Source organism: Cinclus cinclus, chromosome 3 (assembly GCF_963662255.1).
Source record: "Cinclus cinclus chromosome 3, bCinCin1.1, whole genome shotgun sequence".
In the NCBI taxonomy this organism is placed as follows: domain Eukaryota; kingdom Metazoa; phylum Chordata; class Aves; order Passeriformes; family Cinclidae; genus Cinclus; species Cinclus cinclus.
In genome coordinates this window covers 42,587,122-42,605,429 of record NC_085048.1, presented here as the reverse complement: position 1 = coordinate 42,605,429, position 18,308 = coordinate 42,587,122, and the positions used below count along the sequence as shown (strand labels likewise).

Below are 18,308 nucleotides of genomic sequence, written 5' to 3'. Positions count from 1 at the left end.
GTCCCAGGCAACCAGCAATAGGAAGAGAAGAAATGGCCTCACGCTGCGCCAGGGGAGGTTTAGGCCAGCCACTAGGAAGAAGTTCTTCACAGAAGGGGCAATGAGGCGCTGGAACAGGCTGCCCAAGGAAGTGGTGGAATGACCATCCCTGGAGGTGTTTAAAAAAAGATTGCGTGTGGCACTTGGCGCTATGGTCTAGTTGACATGGTGGTGTTCAGTCGTAGGGTGGACTCGATGATTTCAGAGGTCGTTTCCAACCTGATCGATTCTGTGATTCTGTCCCGCTCCGGTGCCTTCTGCAGCCCCGGTGCCTTCTGCAGCCCCATTCCCTTCCGCGGCTCCGGGGAAATGAGCCCGCATAGGCAGGATCACCCGGCAGGGGCGCCTTCAAAAGGCAGCACGCTTTTATTTTTATTTGTAACAAACAGAGGTTTAAAGACCCATTTTCTACGAGCTTTGAAAACCGACCCTCCTCCACCCCTTTCCCTCCTGCGGGAAAGAAAGCGAACTGAGGGAGACGGCCACCGCCCCCAGCCCCGCCCCGCGCACGCGCGCAGCCTCCCGGGGTGGCGGCGGCCTGGGCGGCCTCAGCGCCGCGATGGGCTGAGGGCAGGCGGCGGCAGGGAGGGCTGTGCGCGGCTCCGGGCTGGGCGCTCCGAGGATGGAGAGAGCCATGGAGCAACTCAACCGGCTGACGAGGTCCCTGCGGCGCGCCCGCACCGTGGAGCTGCCGGACGGTAGGAGCGGGGCCCTGACGTAGCGGTCGGTCCCGGCGGCCTCCGCGCCCGGGCCGGCGGGGATGAGTTGAGGCGGCTGGGGAAAATGGGAACGGCTTCCTCTCTCCGCTTCTGACAGGCTCTGTTTTGTCGTGCTGGCAGCGGCGTCCCCTTCCTTCACCCGCTGCCTGCGCCGCGGGTATCCCTGCCGGCTGCTGCCGCCCCTGAGCCCGGCCGAGTGAGGGCCGGGGTGCCGGGCACCGTCCGTGTTGGCTTTTAAACCCTGCGTCAGCTCCCTCCTCGGTGACAGACTAGTGATGACAAGTCTTTGCGTCTTTGTTTTGTTTTCTTTGTTTGTTTTTAATGGTGCTGAATTTTGTGTGGAAAGGTGCTGTAAGTCGCTGTCACCCGTCACAGCCTGTTTTTTTTTTTTTTTTTTTTTTTTGTTTTTTTTTTTTTTTTTTCCCTCTAAACCACTTCACTGGGATGCTTGTTCCCCCATATCGAGATGGATTTGAAAACAGCTTCAGGCTCTTACGGCAAATGGTTTGATGTTCTGGCCAGGTCCAGTTTTTGGGAGGACTAACTGTAAAACTCTCGGATATTGCATTACATATCTTCTTGTGAGTCATATGCTGTCACTGCTCTTTCTTCAGTGTTTACTTTTATGGATGAGTCTTTGGCTGTCTGTCTGCCAGCTTCCATTTCCAGTGGTGGAGGAGGGGGAATGATACTCTGTTTTCTCTCTTCATTCCCTGTTTGGACTTCCTGGTGTCCTCTTGAACCTGTGCTAGTACACCCTTGACTTATTTTAATTTTTATTATGTCACAGTTCCAGTGTCTTCCAGTGCAGTTTCTCATAAATTTCACTTGACAGGCAAGTTTTTCAGGCAGATTTTGCTGCTGCTTGTAAGCCTTTGAATGGCAGCAGTGAAAATTGGTATAATACTATTAACTTAAGCTTAGTCTTTCAGAAATAATGGAGTAGCTCGAGTTTAACTAATTGAAGATCCTGATATGAATAACGCTTTACACAGCCTGTGTCAGTTGGAGCTGCTTTAAATTTGCTCCAGTACTAATGTAGGCAAATTGATTCTGAATTTCGTCTGATTTCTTCACATCTTGGGCATCTTTATCTTACTCTTCAGAGGTAGTTATGTCTGTGGAATGGCAGTGCAAGTGCAAGCCCTGTGACCTTTGGAACAAGTACCTCTATCATCCTGTAGTGCAGAAGGAGTGTGAGCTCTATGCATTCCCTAGGAATTGCGTGGAACAAATCAGTGGGACTGATATAAGGAGATAAATGAATTTAACACACTGAAGTCTCAAATTGCATTCCAAGAAGGTCTCTCTTCAATGGCCATCCAACAATGGGTCCATCTTAGCTCATTAGGTATCCTCATTCTTGACCTTGGTGTTCATTAGGTTCATGCAGGTCTGCCCAGACTGTTCTTGAGAAGCAGGTTTGGCTTGTAGTATGTTGTTCCAGACATGTACTGACAGGATCAGCTTGGAATATTCCACCGTGGTCTAGGATAGTATGTAGTTTGATGGCTTCTTTTGTGCTGGGTCTGACCTCTTGAATTATGATCCCCCCCATCTCATTTGAATAACTTTAATTTGACATTTAATTTGAAAGATATGTAGTTTACCCCTCCATCCTTGAAGTGAGAGTCACAGTTCTCTCACAGGAAATGGAGACGTATGTTTTAATTCACTTAGGCTGAAGAAGGCAGTAACTTCAGGTATTGAACTTCCATTTCATGTGCCATAGCTATTAGGGGATTATGTGGACAGTGTTGACACTTCTTTAAGATTTGTGATCTCTGCAAACTTCACAGCAGTATCTCTGTGGAAATAAAGTAGTAAGTGTATCTTGCCAGGTCAGGATTCTAGATGATGAATTTCAAGTTGGTTTTTTTTTTTTTTAATTTATTTATTTTATTTTTTTGAAGCAAGTCTTAATACCTGGGTCTAGTGCCAGTGAATACCCTGAGCTTGCAAGTAGAACTTTTTTTTTTTTTAAAGCACTCTCCCAGAAAGTATCCTTCAGGCAGTTGTTTTCTGGACGCTTGAGAGTTTGACATAAATTTCTGGGTGCTACTATTAAGGCTCAGTGCCTGAAAACTGGGTCTTGCAGCTGACACTGCATTTGATGTCAAGTTTCCTGCCTTTTTTTTTTTTTAATATAATCAGGATTTGAAATTCAAGCAAATTAGATAGCACATACGTTCAGTGAGTCCATGAGGCGTATAATGCTTTTTCTCTACCTGCTGTCGTGTGGTTTATGTCAGCTGGAGGTTTTTTTTTTTTAATGACTAGAGAAAATAATCACAAAAGATAGTCATAATAACTCTTTAGTCCCGCATCCTTTTAATTACTTCTGTACAGAAAAACTCTGGGAAAAATCTGCATGTGCCCCACAGTGTGATTTCTGTTAATAGAATGGCAAAAGGCTTAGTTTTGTAACTGTGCCATAAATGCCTGTTATGGCCCAGTTACACTCATATTTTACTGTTGTCTTTTTCTAGAGTTTTTCTAGATCGCTATACTTGCAACATAGTTAAACTTAATTAGAATCAGTATGAAGCATTTCAGTTAAGTGTGCTGATCTATTTAAAAGTTTTGTTTCACTTTTTTTGTTACCTTGCATAGGGTCTGATTGTATAAATATATAAGGATGTCATGTTTGCGTTTAGTTGATGTTCTTAAGTTTGGTTTTTTGTTTTATTTGGAAAGCTTTATCTTCCTGCCGAGAGCTCTGTGAAACGGAGCTCAAGATACTATTTTTTCTTTTTAGTTTGTGTATACTGGGAGCTAATAATGGATAGATTTTTTTAAAAGTGCTCAAATATTTTTTTCAATTGATATTTATTTAGCATCTATGTAATTTTATTTCAGGACTCTTTCTCTCTGTGTCCCCTCCCTCCCAGCTTGTTCTTTGCACAGCAGTCAAAGTCTAGGAGTGTGTGTTGGAGGTGGAGTTATTCGATGCTCACAGAACTCTGTCACGAGGAACAATTTGTAAAGAGTTCAAACTTGAACTTGATGATGGTTGGTGACACTCTGCAATGTTCAATCATCATTTGGTGTTTTGAGAGGATTGTGTCTCTTGCACCATGTTTTTGCTACAGACTGTGTAGCATAAAATGTTGATTTTTAAAAAAATTTTTATAGCTGATGAAACATGATTTGAATTTGACTTATCTCTTCAATGTTCAAAGATAATAGATTACTGTTGCTACTTTCTTTTGTTGGCTAGGGACACACAACTTCAGGTAGCTGATAGCAGCAATAATTTTGGAGAATCACTGTAGAACCATAATAACAACAAATAGCATAGCTGCAGCAAAACAGTTTCTTGGATCCCACTTCATAATTCTGAAGAATCTTTAGTAAATGTCACCTTGCCAACCTTGTGGAAGTAGTGAATGTATAGAAGCATGGTATGTAAAAGACATGAAATACTATGCTTGTTTGGGACTGTTCTAATTCTTCCCACTGTGATTGCTTTGTAACTTCAGATCAATGAAGGCGACGAGGAAAAACTTGTAAATAAAGATTTTGCGCGAACAGTCCTGTATTTCCATTTCCTGAAACCATATACCTGAGTTCTCAGAAAGCATAGCTCCTCCTGTCATAAGTTGGTATCCGTGTGAACAGTCTGTGGAGATTACACTCTCAAAAATAGGTAGCGTATTGGAGGGAAAAGTTATAATAATTGTCCGTAATAAAATAAAAATTACTGCACATTGATATTATTTATAAATATTATATGTTAAAAGATTTTAAGTTTTGTCAAATTAATCTCCTAAAAATATTATATTGCTTCAGGAAGTGTGTAAGTGACCGAACAGGCTCGTTGCATCCATGCAGTGTGCTGGCATTTGCAGCAGTAGGGGTGGCAGAAACCGTGACTGAATGTCAGTGTGTTCCCACCACTGATGTGGATCTTTGTGTTCTGGCCTTTCTTTGTTGCCTTCGAGTGTGAAATATGACATTGATTAGAGATTAAGAATTAAAATGAAACTTACTTCACTGAGGTATTCAAGTATAGAGGCAAAATGGAATGGTTATGAAGTAATTTAAAGAAGTCACTACTACAAAATCATAGTCTCAGAACTATGGAAGTCATCTTGGAAGAAATGAAACTTCTTTCTTTTTAAAATTAAATAGTTAAGTGGTTTTTGTTTTGTTCGGGATTTTAAAATGCCCATTTCCTAAAAACTTTGGTTTAATTCACAGAATTGTCAATCCAAAGAAATTGATGCTCCACTGAGAATTCTGTAATTTTTCCGTAGTGAAAGAAAAGCAGCCACATTGAAATTTCATGTATTGTAACTCTGTTCTCTCTTTTATCTATGCATGATGACTTTTTCTTTATAATGAAACTTTGTATGTGTAGAATCTGTGTAAAAAGAATGATCTGTTGAACAGTGGACACTTGAAAAAGTTAGTAAGTGTTGCTAGATACATTTATTTTATGTAAATGATAAAGCTTTATGGTAATGGAGTAATTTAATTTCTTCCCAGATAATGAAACTGCTGTCTATACACTGATGCCAATGGTTATGGCTGACCAGCACAGGTGAGAGCTTCTTTAAATTTACTTTTTTTTTTTTAAGATCTGAAAAATGCGGAATGTTTGCTGAAATCATAGCTCATAAAGCACTGTCAGAAGTCCTGCTTCTGAATTGCTGAGGTTATGTTCTAATTTGAAGTTAGTCACTGACTGTGTGCATCCCAGCATACTTTTTTCTGTTTTGATTTATGCCATAGACCAGAACTGGGATGTGTTCTGTTGAAGAACATAGGAAAATTTGTCCTGGTTTTGTAACTGTGTCTTAGCTCTCAGTGTGTATTTATGGATGACATAGAAGCTCTCAGTCTCGTTAGACATCTCAGAAAAACATGGAGTAAGAGTTGGACAATGATACTGATACTTCTGGAATTCCTCAAATGAGCAGCTGTTTTTCTTACTGACTTGTCCTCAGAGTGCTTGTAACCTCGAGGCTTTATAATGCCAGCTAAGTGGTGCTTCCTTCACATGAATTTTATAGGGAAGCAGGCAGTAACTCTTACTGAAACAGAAAGCTGTTTTTCCAGCCAACGTAAACATTTATTCTGCTATGTAGTATTTTGAGATTGCATGAAAGGGTTTTAAATTACGTAATCAGCCCATTACTGGAAGTTGAAAGGTCCTATTTAAATTTTTTATCCTGATCTTGTATCCTTCTACTTCATCATTATGATTTCACATACCAATCTTCCCTCTGAGCTTTGCCTGTGTTTGGGAAAACTGCTGGATATGTGGTTGGGGTGATTGTGGTAAGGAGGGAAAATGGGAATTTATATTTTGTTTAAACCAAAGGTGTTGAAATGCTTGTTTTTCATATTTGTAAAGAAGTGATTTGGTTGTTTGGTCTAATTCTTACTAGTTTGCATTTGAAACAGTTTCCCAGTGTCACAGGTCATTTTTTATGTACAGTAAGAAGTAGAAAGGTATTGTTAATCAGCAAATGCTTAAAAACTGTTTGATCTCTTAGTATCAGTTGGAGGGAAAAGAAATAGTGATTAAGTAAGAAATAGAATACTTGTGTATAACTTTCGGTATAAATTTTGCTTGGACACTGTGAGTTATTTTTAAAATTAAAATTTATTTTTCTCTTCGAAGGTCTGTCTCAGAGCTGCTGTCAAATTCAAAATTTGATGTGAATTATGCCTTTGGACGTGTGAAGAGAAGTTTGCTTCATATTGCAGCAAAGTAAGACTTACTTGAGTCCAGTCCAGAAGTTAACAATGAAAATATTGCCACAAATCTAAGGCACCAATGTAAGCTGGAAAACTCTGTAGTGTCAGTTAACATTTTGATTTCACACTTTTGTATCTTGTTTGTTCTTCTTGCCTGCCTCATAAAGAGGACAGATTTTACACATGATATGAAATGGCTTTCTAAATTCCAATGAGGGAGGTCTGGCTAGATACTTTACCTTTCTGTGAAATATCAAATCTTTAAAAAAATGCAGCCATGATGTCCATCCTGTATAGCTGGGTTACTCTTGCCTTTGTAGAGCTGGAGAGCTCTTGTTTGCAGGTGCTGATTGTTTTTGAGGTATTCTAAAACCGTGGGAAGCATTTGGATGTTTGTTGGGAAGTAGCTGTTCCAAAGTACTTCATGTGACCATAGCTGAGGGGAATATAACTTGGGCACTCACTTCTAATAAGCTTTGTGTCCTGGATAGGGGGCTTAAGTACAAATTTTGCTCTACGTTATTTATTGTTTGTATACCTCTCCAATGGGGATAACTATTTTATATGTGACTCTGCCCATAAACAGACAGGTTAACATCATATAAATAGAAATGAACCAAATAGCTTTTGACGTGACCTTTCAGGTAACTAAACTTTAAACTGATGATTTGGCTCTCTTTTAAATATCCTAGAAGTTCTTACATTTAAACTGTTAAAAAAGGCAAAAAATAGTAGTAGTATTGCATTTATATAGCAGTATTTGGTCACAATAAATGTGGAAATTCCAGCTTCTTAAACAGACTTCTAAAAATAGCTGTTTCCCAGTGATTTCATCTCAGAATTACATATTGCTTATATGAAATTTACTTAAGGAAGCACTTAAAAAAATGCAAGGAAATTTTTAGCATACCCTTTAGAAGTAGATTTGAAAATACACTGTACTTACTGATTCTGAAGATACAAGAAGTTGTGTTACACTTAGTTTCTGGATTGTCTTTTATCTTGACTTAGTTATTGGGTTACAAAGGGGTCATCAAGCTGCTGGTTTTGCAACATATTGTACAGTTAATGTTCAATTTCTTTGGGTTCTGTAGCAGTTCTGACATAGGGAAGATTTGTAAAAATGGATTAGCTGGTAGTAACAGATACAAAAAATACTCTGTTTATCTTTTCAATCAGCTCTTCCTCTTGAAAAGTTCAGGAGCAAGATAAACATGTAATGCAGAGTTTCTGTCTTCCTAGTGACATGGGTTGTCCTGAAGAGCTGCTGTATTATGTAAAGTAAAAGAGTTCAGCTCTTTATTACAGGTTCAAAATTAATAGCAAAGAAATATTTGTATGAGTTTTAGAATTTTCCTGATATTCAAACTTCTAAACATAACTTCCAGACATGGAACCATAACAAACCCCAAAATATTCAATGGAAAATTTAGTCCTGTTAATAGCTGAGGGAGGTGAGATGAAATCAAAACCAAAACTTTTAAAACAGTTTATAGTTTTGAGAATTACCGAAGACTCACTGTTATGCTTTAAAGTCATTAAAATCAGAGGGAAGGCTGGCATGTATTCATTGCTACAAGTTATATTTAGTCATTTCACACTGTGTTATTGACTTTCCTTTAGCTTTGTGTAGCCTGAACTATGAGGTGTAAAACAATTTTATGTAATGGTGTTCTAGTGAGTGTGATCTGTACATAATATTGCTATTGTCTTTATGCCAATTCAGATCTGTAAATATCCTTGTTATAATTTTTTCCCTGTCTTATTTTCTTCTTAGCTGTGGATCAGTTGAATGCCTTGTTCTGTTACTAAAAAAAGGAGCAAATCCAAACTATCAGGACATCTCAGGATGTACTCCTCTCCATTTAGCAGCAAGGAATGGGTAGGTTTTTAAAATGCTTAAATTCTTAAAAAAATTTGTTCGTAATGTACTTGAGCTGGCATGTTCTGTAATATTTTTGCTTAGTTCAAAAAAATGCCTTTGTTTTTCACTTTTGAAAATAATGAACACGGAGATGAAAATCCTTACTTCGAGTATTCATAGAATAACCTTTTTATAAATAGTAAGTCATGTCTGAAGTACCAATTCCAGTGCCAGTTATTTTAGTGTTTTCTGTTAATCAAGGGCATAATGATTCTTACAACAGTAATTGAACAAGGGATACATTCACCTTCCAGTTAGCTGAGTAAGGAAAGGTTTTGGAGGGCTTGGAGTTGGGTCAAAGACTTCTGATTTTTCTGGGATAATATCTCTAAGAAAACTTTCCCTGCAAAAAAAGGAATACAAAGCTGGCCTGTGCAGTGTTAGGAGAGGGGCAGAGAAGAAACTCCAAACCAGCAAGCAACCAGTACCTTTTTAAGATCCTGCTTCTTGAATTGTAGTATGTGAAAACATGCAGCTGTAATGTTGCCTTTTTCATTTTAGAACGTGTATGTGATAAAGTAACTGCATTGTATCATAGCTGATACTTCACATGAGGAGGTGACAGTGTTTAGTGACTTCTGGGTATGTGTGAAGTCTATTTGTAGGAGAGGAAAGAAGCAGCCAAGTAGTTTATGAAGTGCAGAAATACACACAGGAGACAGTTATGTAGAAATGAGGTATAAGAAAGGTGTGAAAGGTACCAAATAAAAAGGAAAAGCAAAATAAATTTGTAAATGTAAAGCACTTAGAGCATTAAAAAAGTGTTAAAAAACCAAAAAACCCCATGAATTAGGTAAAATACCTCTACTTTTATTAAGACAGTACTTGTACTTACCAAAGATTTGCATAGTTTTACAATGACTGTCTCATTAAGTCATGATTTTGTGGTGTACTGTAAACAGGCAGTGGTGAACTTCCTGGACTTTTATTGGCTGAACTCTGGCTATTTGCCTTGAAAGGGCAGTTCATGCAGAGCTGAAACTTAGAGTAGTGGTTAAGTGCTTCTGCACTTTCACAAAAACAGTTATGACTTTAGCCCTATGTTGTTGTTTGCTACCCTTGCCCTGTCTGAGTCTGTGAAGATCACTTTCACATTCTCACTACTATAATCCTTAAAAATTGAAACCACCTTCTGTGCTTAGAGCAATGATAAATTAGAGTGAGTGGAGCTTCAAGAAGATATTCAGTCTTTGTCAGTGATTTTCCCTGGCTGGATTTTAATGTATTCTTTTGCTTATAGCCAGAAGAAATGTATGAGCAAGCTGCTGGAATACAGTGCAGATGTCAACATTTGTAATAATGAAGGCTTGACTGCAGTAAGTGCTATTAATTATCATGATGTTCTTAAAATGAATGAAGAATTTGGAGATTCTTGGTTTTTAAGCTTTTGCCATCTTACATATAAAACTAAACTGCTGGGTAACCAGTGCTGTAAAAAATCAAAAGATGTGATCAAAATACCTAAGCATGTGATTATATTGTTCAAAGCTTCTCTTAGTATTATGCCAAGCTTCTCTTTATGAAAGTGTTGACAAAAACTCAGCCAGGTTTAAAATAATTTTTATGCGATATATATATATAATTGCTAAAGTGTATCATAATTTTGTACTTAGATTCATTGGTTGGCTGTCAATGGACGAACAGAATTGCTTCATGATCTTGTTCAGCATGTCAGTAATGTAGATGTTGAAGATGCCATGGGACAGACAGCCCTTCATGTAGCTTGTCAAAATGGACACAAGACAGTAAGTTTCTAAATTGTATGAACACAATTGTTTTGTGAAGAACTTGGTAATGCCTCTAAGTTGCTGTGCTTTTTTTAATAGACTTCAGAGTAGTAATGCACATGGTAATGGATACAAGTGTGAAAAATGCTGTTCTGTGTTTTAGTATGGACTGCAGGCACGTCCATGGGAACAACTTATTTATTCTTCTGGAGGTGATTGATCTCAATGCTTATGGGAGTTTAGGTGACTTTACTGTATAGTATTCAGGTCTTCTGTAGTGCTGTTACTGGCTTGTTAATATCAAGTTTTTATGTAATGCTAGATGTTTGAAAATGTTTTTCCTTATTTTTCAGAATATGTTTAATTCATAATTGTGCAAGCTGTTATATGAAATCTGAAATAATAATTTACTGTGAGTAAAAGATGAAAACAGAGTTGGGTCAGTTTAAATTTTAACTCTAGAAGCAAACAAATTCAAATAAAGTCTTCTGTTACTGATCTGTGTGAATAATTTTTATGCCTGGCCTTGCATTAGGAGTGACTATTTATATTCAGAGTATGAATCTGTATACTTTACTTGAACTGCATTACAGCCCCATAGAGATATACAGATTGCCAGCAAAACTGTTTACTGCTTTAAAGAATAAATTGTAATTCTACACAGACCTTTCTGTTCTTGTCAGTGAGGGATTTTGGAAGGCCCAATTCTGAAAAACTATTATCTATAAAAGTAGGAAATTTATGCAACTGAAATGTAACAACAGTTGTTTGAGTGTCTGCTGGGTGTTTTCATACTTTAGACATGCACTGAATAGCTGCAAACCAATAGAGTTTTCCAGTGCTCTTTTTCTACAGCTGGTGTTTTGTTCTCTTGTAGACGGTGCAGTGTTTGCTGGACAGCGGTGCAGATATAAACAGGCCGAACGTCTCTGGGGCAACTCCACTTTATTTTGCTTGCAGGTTATATACCTTTAACTTTTGAATACTGGACTAAAAGGGAAGTATTTTTTCCCCTTTTGCAATAGCTGATTAGAAATTACAAAATATAGGAAATAAAAAGCTAACTGGTATTTAATCTTGTCTTATTTTTGAGTGTAGTTTGGCATCTTATCTAAATACTTAGGTTAGTACTGCAGCCTTATGTACCTCTTTCTAACAGACATATTAAACACAATCACAGATTGATGACTGCTGAACCCTTTTCTGAAAAAATGAGTTCTGCCAACTTAGATTATTTTGAGTACATTAAAACCAGAGACTTTTATAAGGCAAGTTTGGCTATTCCTTACTGTACAGTATGGTATTACAGTACACATGAAATGTGCATATATGTGTTAAACTTACAGTGCTGAATTAAAATGACATTGTTGCTTTGATCAGTTTTGTTTTCTTCAAAGTTTAGTTATATTTAAAATTAATCACAAATGATCTTTTGTTTTAATAGAGCATTTCTGCAGTTTGTTAGAGCCATTTACAATTTTTGCAATCCCTGTGCTTTGGTTGCAGATTGAGTAGTTCACATAAGATTTATTATTACTATAAGCAAAGGGAGACATGGACTGAACCTGCTGTCCTTCTAAGAATTATGTTCTGGGAGCTGTGGTCTCTGGAGATAGTATATGTTGACTTGTGGCAGTTGGGAGGAAGAGAAGTGGAGAATAAATAGTTACTAGCCTTGGTCCTTGATTTAGGGACTGGTATTTGTACACACTTGAAAAGAAGTAAGCAGCTTGTCTTGTCTTGGAGAAGTTTCATAAGAAGGGAATGAGGCAAGTACAGGATTCATATTCTTTAGAAATTACCAACTGGAGCAGCTGGCAGGGTAGAATGAACAGGGTGTGTATTACAGCAAACGTGGAAAGAAAGGTGGTAAGTCCCTGATGACAGGGAGGGCAGGATGTGGTAGCAGTGGCAGGTGATAGCTGCAGAAAGGGTATCAGTATTCCAAGGTTGAGTCTCAAGCACCTGTTTTGTCAATGTGTTGGGTTGTGCACTTAGTCTAGAGAATTACACTGAGGATGCTGCGAGTAGGCCATTAGTCTTAGCTCCTTTCTGACCCTTAATGTTTGCATTGGGACAAAGTCTGGTACATTAGATTAATCTGTTGGCTTTCTGGGCTGGAAGGACAGGACTGAGGAGAGCTCATTTGAGAGCTGTTGAGAGATCACTGAAGCTACCTCTCACCCCTCAGCTTTTAGTTGTCACTTTACCTGTGCCCTTTCTGAACTGATAGGCTGCAGGCAGCCTCTGATATATTCCAGGATGCCAAATACTCATATACATTGGTGTAAAGGGTGTACTGCAAACTAGCTTGAGAAATAAAACTTCACTGAAAAAAACTTGTATTGGTAACCTTAATTGCTATGTCTTTTTTATCAGTCTTTCATTTCACCCTTTAGATGATTCTCTGTTATGTTTGGCAGTATATGCACTTAATGGTGGTGAAAGTAATATTCAAGTAATCATACCATGTGTTTTTAATGAAGTAGACCTCTGATCACTGATACTCAATTTCTCATTTTTTTTCAGAAGAAAAGGTTTGGGAAAGTGTTGACAGGTATAAAATAGTTGGTTTTCTGCTTTACTAGGCAATGCTAGCATGTTGGGAAATTTTTAACTCGAGGGAACTAAGGGTCCTGTACAAGCAGATTAGTGAAATAGAAACTGAAATAGACTTTTATTGGAAAAGTAAAACTCACCACTTCTAGAGGCTATGCATGACATTTATATATAGGAATTAGAGCCATTTGAGTGATGTATTTATCTCTTGTGCAAAAAGTTTATTAATAAAAATATCTTGCTAATATTTTATTGATAAAGCACAATTAGATTGTTTTTTCCTCAAATGTGGTAGAAGTGAGCAAAGAACTTGGCAAAGAGAACTTCGTCTGTGAAGTAAATTAGGATGTAAATGGAGAAAGAGCTCTCTTTTTGCAGGAAATGCAGCTCATAAATATTTGAGGCGAGGCTAAGATGAATCATTTCTGAATGATGAGGGTGACTCTGACTTTATAAATGGCCCTAATTTTGCACTGCTCTTTTGCAGTAACTATTTTCTTCTAGCTTATGTTGGTTTTGTTGATTAGATGCAATAAAAACAGATTTATGACTCAGATAATAAATACTGTATTAACTGTCTTTCTTCTGTTCTTTTGAATAGCCATGGTCAGAGAGACACTGCACAAATTCTTTTGATGAGAGGAGCTAAATATTTACCAGACAAAAACGGTGTTACTCCGCTGGATCTCTGTGTACAGGTATTAAGTTAGCAACACTTCTTCTGTGAGTTTCTGTGACTTGCTACAGTGTCACCTGATTATTATTACCTTTTTTTTTTTATTCTTAAGGCCTCTGTAAGATGGTAGTCCTTCAGCAAAACAAGTCCAAAATATATATTTTTTTAATCATGATATTGATCCTACAGGCAGGTTCATAATTTCTGCCCTTTACATAAGAAGCAAGAATTGACCTCATGAGAAAGAGTTTCCAGAGCTCCAATTGATTAGAAAGTTTTGGAATCCTTGATATAATGGTAGTAGACAATTTAGGTGCTTACCTGTAATCAAGTAAGAGGTAAAGGCATGCAGAAAGGAGTGTTTTTTTTTTTTTAACCTCAAATCATAGATTTTCTTTTCTCTTGGGAAGATATTGCTGTTAAAAGCAAACAAAACTTAGATGGTGATGACTCTTACTTTTCAAAGGTATTTCTATATTTGGATGAGGAACAAAATTCTTAACATATTTTCAACTAACACAGAATTTTCAACTGCAGAAGAGTTTGTCTGGTTTGATACCAAGAACTGCTTGTACTGCTTGCTAAAGTGAATTCTTTTTATTTGTGAACACTTACACTTTTTTTTGTTAGATCAGTTTAATGTTAGTGCATAAATAGCATGATTGAATGGAAGCTTTTGAACCTTTGCCAGTAATCAGACTAGAAAACTGAACTGAAATCTGAAAAAACCAAATCACTGGAATGAGTAGACATCACACTACCTTTGTGCATGTCATTAGTTTGTCAGGATAAAGTTGAAGTTTTCTGGGGTTTTTTCTGTATTTTCAAATTATTTCAGCCTCAAGTTATTTAATTTCTGAGGTGTCCTCATATCCCTAAGACTTGCACTTGAAATGATTGTGTATGTGTAAGAGTGCTGTCTCCAATGCCTGTGGGATGTTTTTGGAACGTTTAACTCTGAAAGCTTTATTTCTCAGACTATTTGTGGAAGACCTTGATCCAGTTAGGTTACTTAGAGTATTTCTTTTTGGGTGTAAGAAACCAAGTAAGTCCTCAGCTCTGGTCACTGAGAAGTGCCAGATCACTGTATTATCTCACTGCTGACTTGATTGTGAAATTCAGAGTTTCTTTCTTTGTTATGGCAGAATGAGTTACAATTACATAAAGCCACATGGAGTCTGATCAGTTTCAAGGTTTTCTGCAGCCACAGACCTGTAAGACAGTATATGGCAGGAGAGGTTTAGATTAGATATTAAGAATAATTTTTTCATGGAAAGGGCTGTAAAGCATTGGAGAAGACTGTCCAGGGAAGTGGTAGAGTCTCCACCCCTGAAAGTGTTAAAAAAATTGTGGATAGGGCACTTGAGGATGTGGTTTAGTAACATACATAGGAGTGATGCTAGGCTGATGTTTGGACTTGGTGATCTTAAAGGCATTTTTCAACTTAAATTATTCTGTGATTCTATACCAGTGTGTGCTTAATGGTACAGTTATTATTTTTTATGATTAATGTTTTGAGTTTCTGTGTCAGTCTCCAGTTTTGCAATTCCTAGGGCACCTCTTTACACATAAAACTTCTGTTAACTTTTTTTAGGTGTGAGTAGTGACACCTGGTGTTTGTTTTGTAGTGATGATCTTACTGTGTTCGAGATCATGCAGTATACAAGTTGATGATGCCAAGTAAGAATGGAGAAAACAATATGTTTTCTTTCTTTTTACATTGAAGGTTTTACTCTATGCTTACAGGTTTGTTTTTCAAAGTTGATACATATTTTTAGAAGACTGAAATTATATGTTCATATACTTCTTGCCAGCATTACCTTGATCTTGATGATTTGACTTTCATTAATTCTTACAGATTCTGGGTGGGTTAATTTTTAATACTTAATTTCTTGGTACCAGAAAAAAAAATATATTTTTTAATCTGTGTTTTTTACTGAGGTAATGTCAACTGTCATTCAAGGAGGAGTCCCTGTAGCTGCAGCAGTTAACACATTTTATGGTCATCTTCCCATGGTGGGGGTTGATGCATATTCAGGTGTTAGGTGTCTGCTTAAAAATGCAGCTGTGTTAAATAAGATTTGATACAAATAAACCACAAAATCAAGTTCTGTTTCTTCCAGAAAACATTTTTTCTCAGAAAGGTGTGAAATTATTCTAAGGCACACCTGGAATCATACTTGTATATTGATTTTAGAATAATCCTTTCATGGGTTTATCCTATTTCTTCCTGTAACAAGTCAGATATGTGTCCTATGAACCTTTAGAAAATGTTGCATTGAAGGATTAGATTTTGGGTGTAATTAAGTAGATGTCAGCAAGAAGAAGAGAAGTGAAATATGGCACTGTTTTTAATCTCTGGTAATTGTTGGCTGAAGTGCTGTTCAACTGTACCTTTAGTTTGGTAAGTAGGAAAACGTTTCAAAAACCAGAAAAACAGGAGTGGATATAGGTGAGCCAGTATAGTGAAAAAAAAATTGATTTTGTCTTCTCCCAGACATTTTGGTGTACCTAACTAGGCTACATTTTTGAATTTCAATTTATTTTAGAATATGGTTTCTCCAGCATTAAGAAAAATACTGTCATCCTTAATAGATGTTATTGCCTGTAATAGTCTAACTCTCAATTCTAATGTGTCTTTTAATTAAAACATTTTCTTAGGGTGGTTATGGAGAGACTTGTGAAGTCTTAATACAGTACCATCCTCGGCTTTTCCAGACAATAATCCAAATGACACAGAATGAAGATCTGCGGGAAAACATGGTAATACGGGATTCTGTGTGTTATAGCCAGGGATCTCTCTGTGTGTAGTGGAGAGCTGAGTGCTTAATATGAGTGGCAATCAGTTCCACAGTAGTTGACTACTACATATCTTTCTTTCCTCATGGGAAATGCACATTTTTCACGTAATTTTAAACAAAAGATTTTGGAATTAAATGTAGGATCTGTTTTCCTTTAGTGTTCTGATGTTGCACATTTGGCAAAGTGATCTAGACAGTTTAAAGAGCAGGCATTGCAAACTTCAAGTTTGTGGTATGAGCACTCATTTGTATGAAGTTGCCTTGTACAATTAGAGTGTAAAAGATTGCAGCCACAATTTCATTTGAGTATTATTTCTGTAGATTAAACTACTCTATTTCTTTTTTGATGGTTCTCTTATACCTTGCTTCTTTGGTTATTGTGGGGTAGTACAATCTAAAGCAAAGAAAAATCAAGGAAAAAGTTTTGTTTCTTGATTGTGTAAGGGAAAACAAACATGGGATGGATGCCTTTTCCCCCTTGTAAATCTAGCTTGCTCGTTATTTGTTATAAAATAACTGCAAATGACCTTACAGACTGCAAAAAAAATTTAGTAAGGTGCTGGCTGCCAATTTACTTGATTTAGTTTGCTAAATTTTTGGCGTTTTCATTTTCTCTATGACTCCATTACTTCCACTACAACACTGAGGATTTCCAAGTGAGTGTTTAAATTTCTGAGAGAGAGTTGAGTTCTAGAGAGTCAAATGACGCAGGTGAGAATTCTCAAAGTGTATGTTAAATGCAAGGGGAGATGCTGTGGATGATTTAAAAGAGAAAGAACTAAAACAACAGAACAAAAAGACCTTCCGTATATTGTAGAAGTGAAGAAAATAAGTGAGAAAAACTTTTCATCTGTCTGAGTAATGATCAAGGTGTTTGCAAAAACAAGATCGTAATGAGAGTGTATACCAAATATATTAGCTAATACGTGTTATAGTTCTGCTTCATTGCCAAAATGTAATCATATGTTGAAAATTATTTTCTATGGCCAAGTCTGAGCTGGTCCGCTTAGTCTTGGGTAATGACCAGTTAATATTATCTGGAAGTGATGACATAAGGAAACTGGATATGTGTTACAAGTCAGGACTTACATTTTAAATGTCATAAGTTGTTCTTATGAATTAATAATACAGGGTTGAGCATCCACTGTTTGTAACATTCTGTAATGTTAAATACCCTGCAGTGCATGAATTGACACTAGAATGCATACCTTTGCAGTAATCTTTGTAAATGATAATGAAATGTTAACTGAGGTTAGATTAAAGGTTTTACAGTATAGATGTACATTGTTATTGCTTGATATTAAGGCTTGGGTGATAGTGTTCTACATAATTGATAAATTATTGTTGATCTGATGCTCCTTGACACTATGCAATTGCTTCTGTTTTAATCCTTCAGTTGCGGCAAGTTCTGGAACACTTGTCTCAGCAGAGTGAAAGCCAATATCTTAAAATCTTGACAAGTCTTGCTGAAGTTGCTACAACAAATGGTCACAAATTGCTCAGGTAAGTGTGAGGTCACAAGTTGATAAGTGGCAGTTAGTGCCACTTAGTAGATTTATTAGTCCAAACTATCTGATGCTCAGCACAGTAGAGTAGGTGGATCTCAAATATGATAATGTCTATTTAGATTGCTGTCTTCACAAAGACTTCAAGAGAAAAAGTTGGTGTCTATGTATAGCTGCTGGTATCTAGAAGGTTGAGTTGTAGAGAAGCATATTTTTGGTTTGGTTAGTTTGGTTATGTCAGCCCTAGGAAGGGAAGCTTCTTAGATAACTTTCAAATAATTTTTTTTTTTGGCTTTACCCTTCTTACTTCCCGTCCACATTTTTATTTTTTGACGTGCTTCCTTAGTATGCTTGAAGAGAGTTTTGTTACTTCTGACACCTGTATCATGTTTGCTGTCTCTGGTTGCCTTACATGGCTACTAATATATTTGAGATAAAAAATTTCATCTGCCAGTGTGCTGTCTCAGCAGCACAAGCAGCAGTAACTTGGGGAGATGCATGACAGGCAAGCATATTTACCTGGTATGCTTTCCTAGCTTTTGTGCCATCTGTTTGAGTTCGTGCAAAACACTTTGTCTGCTATTTGTTGGAACATTTTACTGTTTTCAACAGCTAACAGATTTTGGTGTAACCTTTATGCTTTATTAGA

General features: G+C 37.2%; 1 protein-coding gene across 4 annotated transcripts in view; it reads left to right on the top strand.

Annotated features, from left to right (window-relative positions):
• Positions 1-641: 641 nt before the first annotated feature.
• HACE1 (HECT domain and ankyrin repeat containing E3 ubiquitin protein ligase 1) overlaps positions 642-18,308 on the top strand; it is a 48,630-nt gene continuing 30,963 nt past the window's right edge. For 2 of the 4 annotated variants that reach the window (XM_062489911.1, XM_062489909.1), the window contains exons 1-10: positions 642-737; positions 5,250-5,304; positions 6,391-6,480; positions 8,245-8,349; positions 9,632-9,707; positions 10,005-10,136; positions 10,996-11,078; positions 13,279-13,375; positions 16,015-16,116; positions 17,551-17,657. In XM_062489911.1, coding sequence (XP_062345895.1) covers positions 662-737; positions 5,250-5,304; positions 6,391-6,480; positions 8,245-8,349; positions 9,632-9,707; positions 10,005-10,136; positions 10,996-11,078; positions 13,279-13,375; positions 16,015-16,116; positions 17,551-17,657 — 923 coding nt within the window. In that variant the 5' untranslated portion in view covers positions 642-661. The remainder of the gene's footprint in view (positions 738-5,249; positions 5,305-6,390; positions 6,481-8,244; positions 8,350-9,631; positions 9,708-10,004; positions 10,137-10,995; positions 11,079-13,278; positions 13,376-16,014; positions 16,117-17,550; positions 17,658-18,308) is intronic. The other 2 variants (XM_062489912.1, XM_062489913.1) reach the window with 2 other exon arrangements.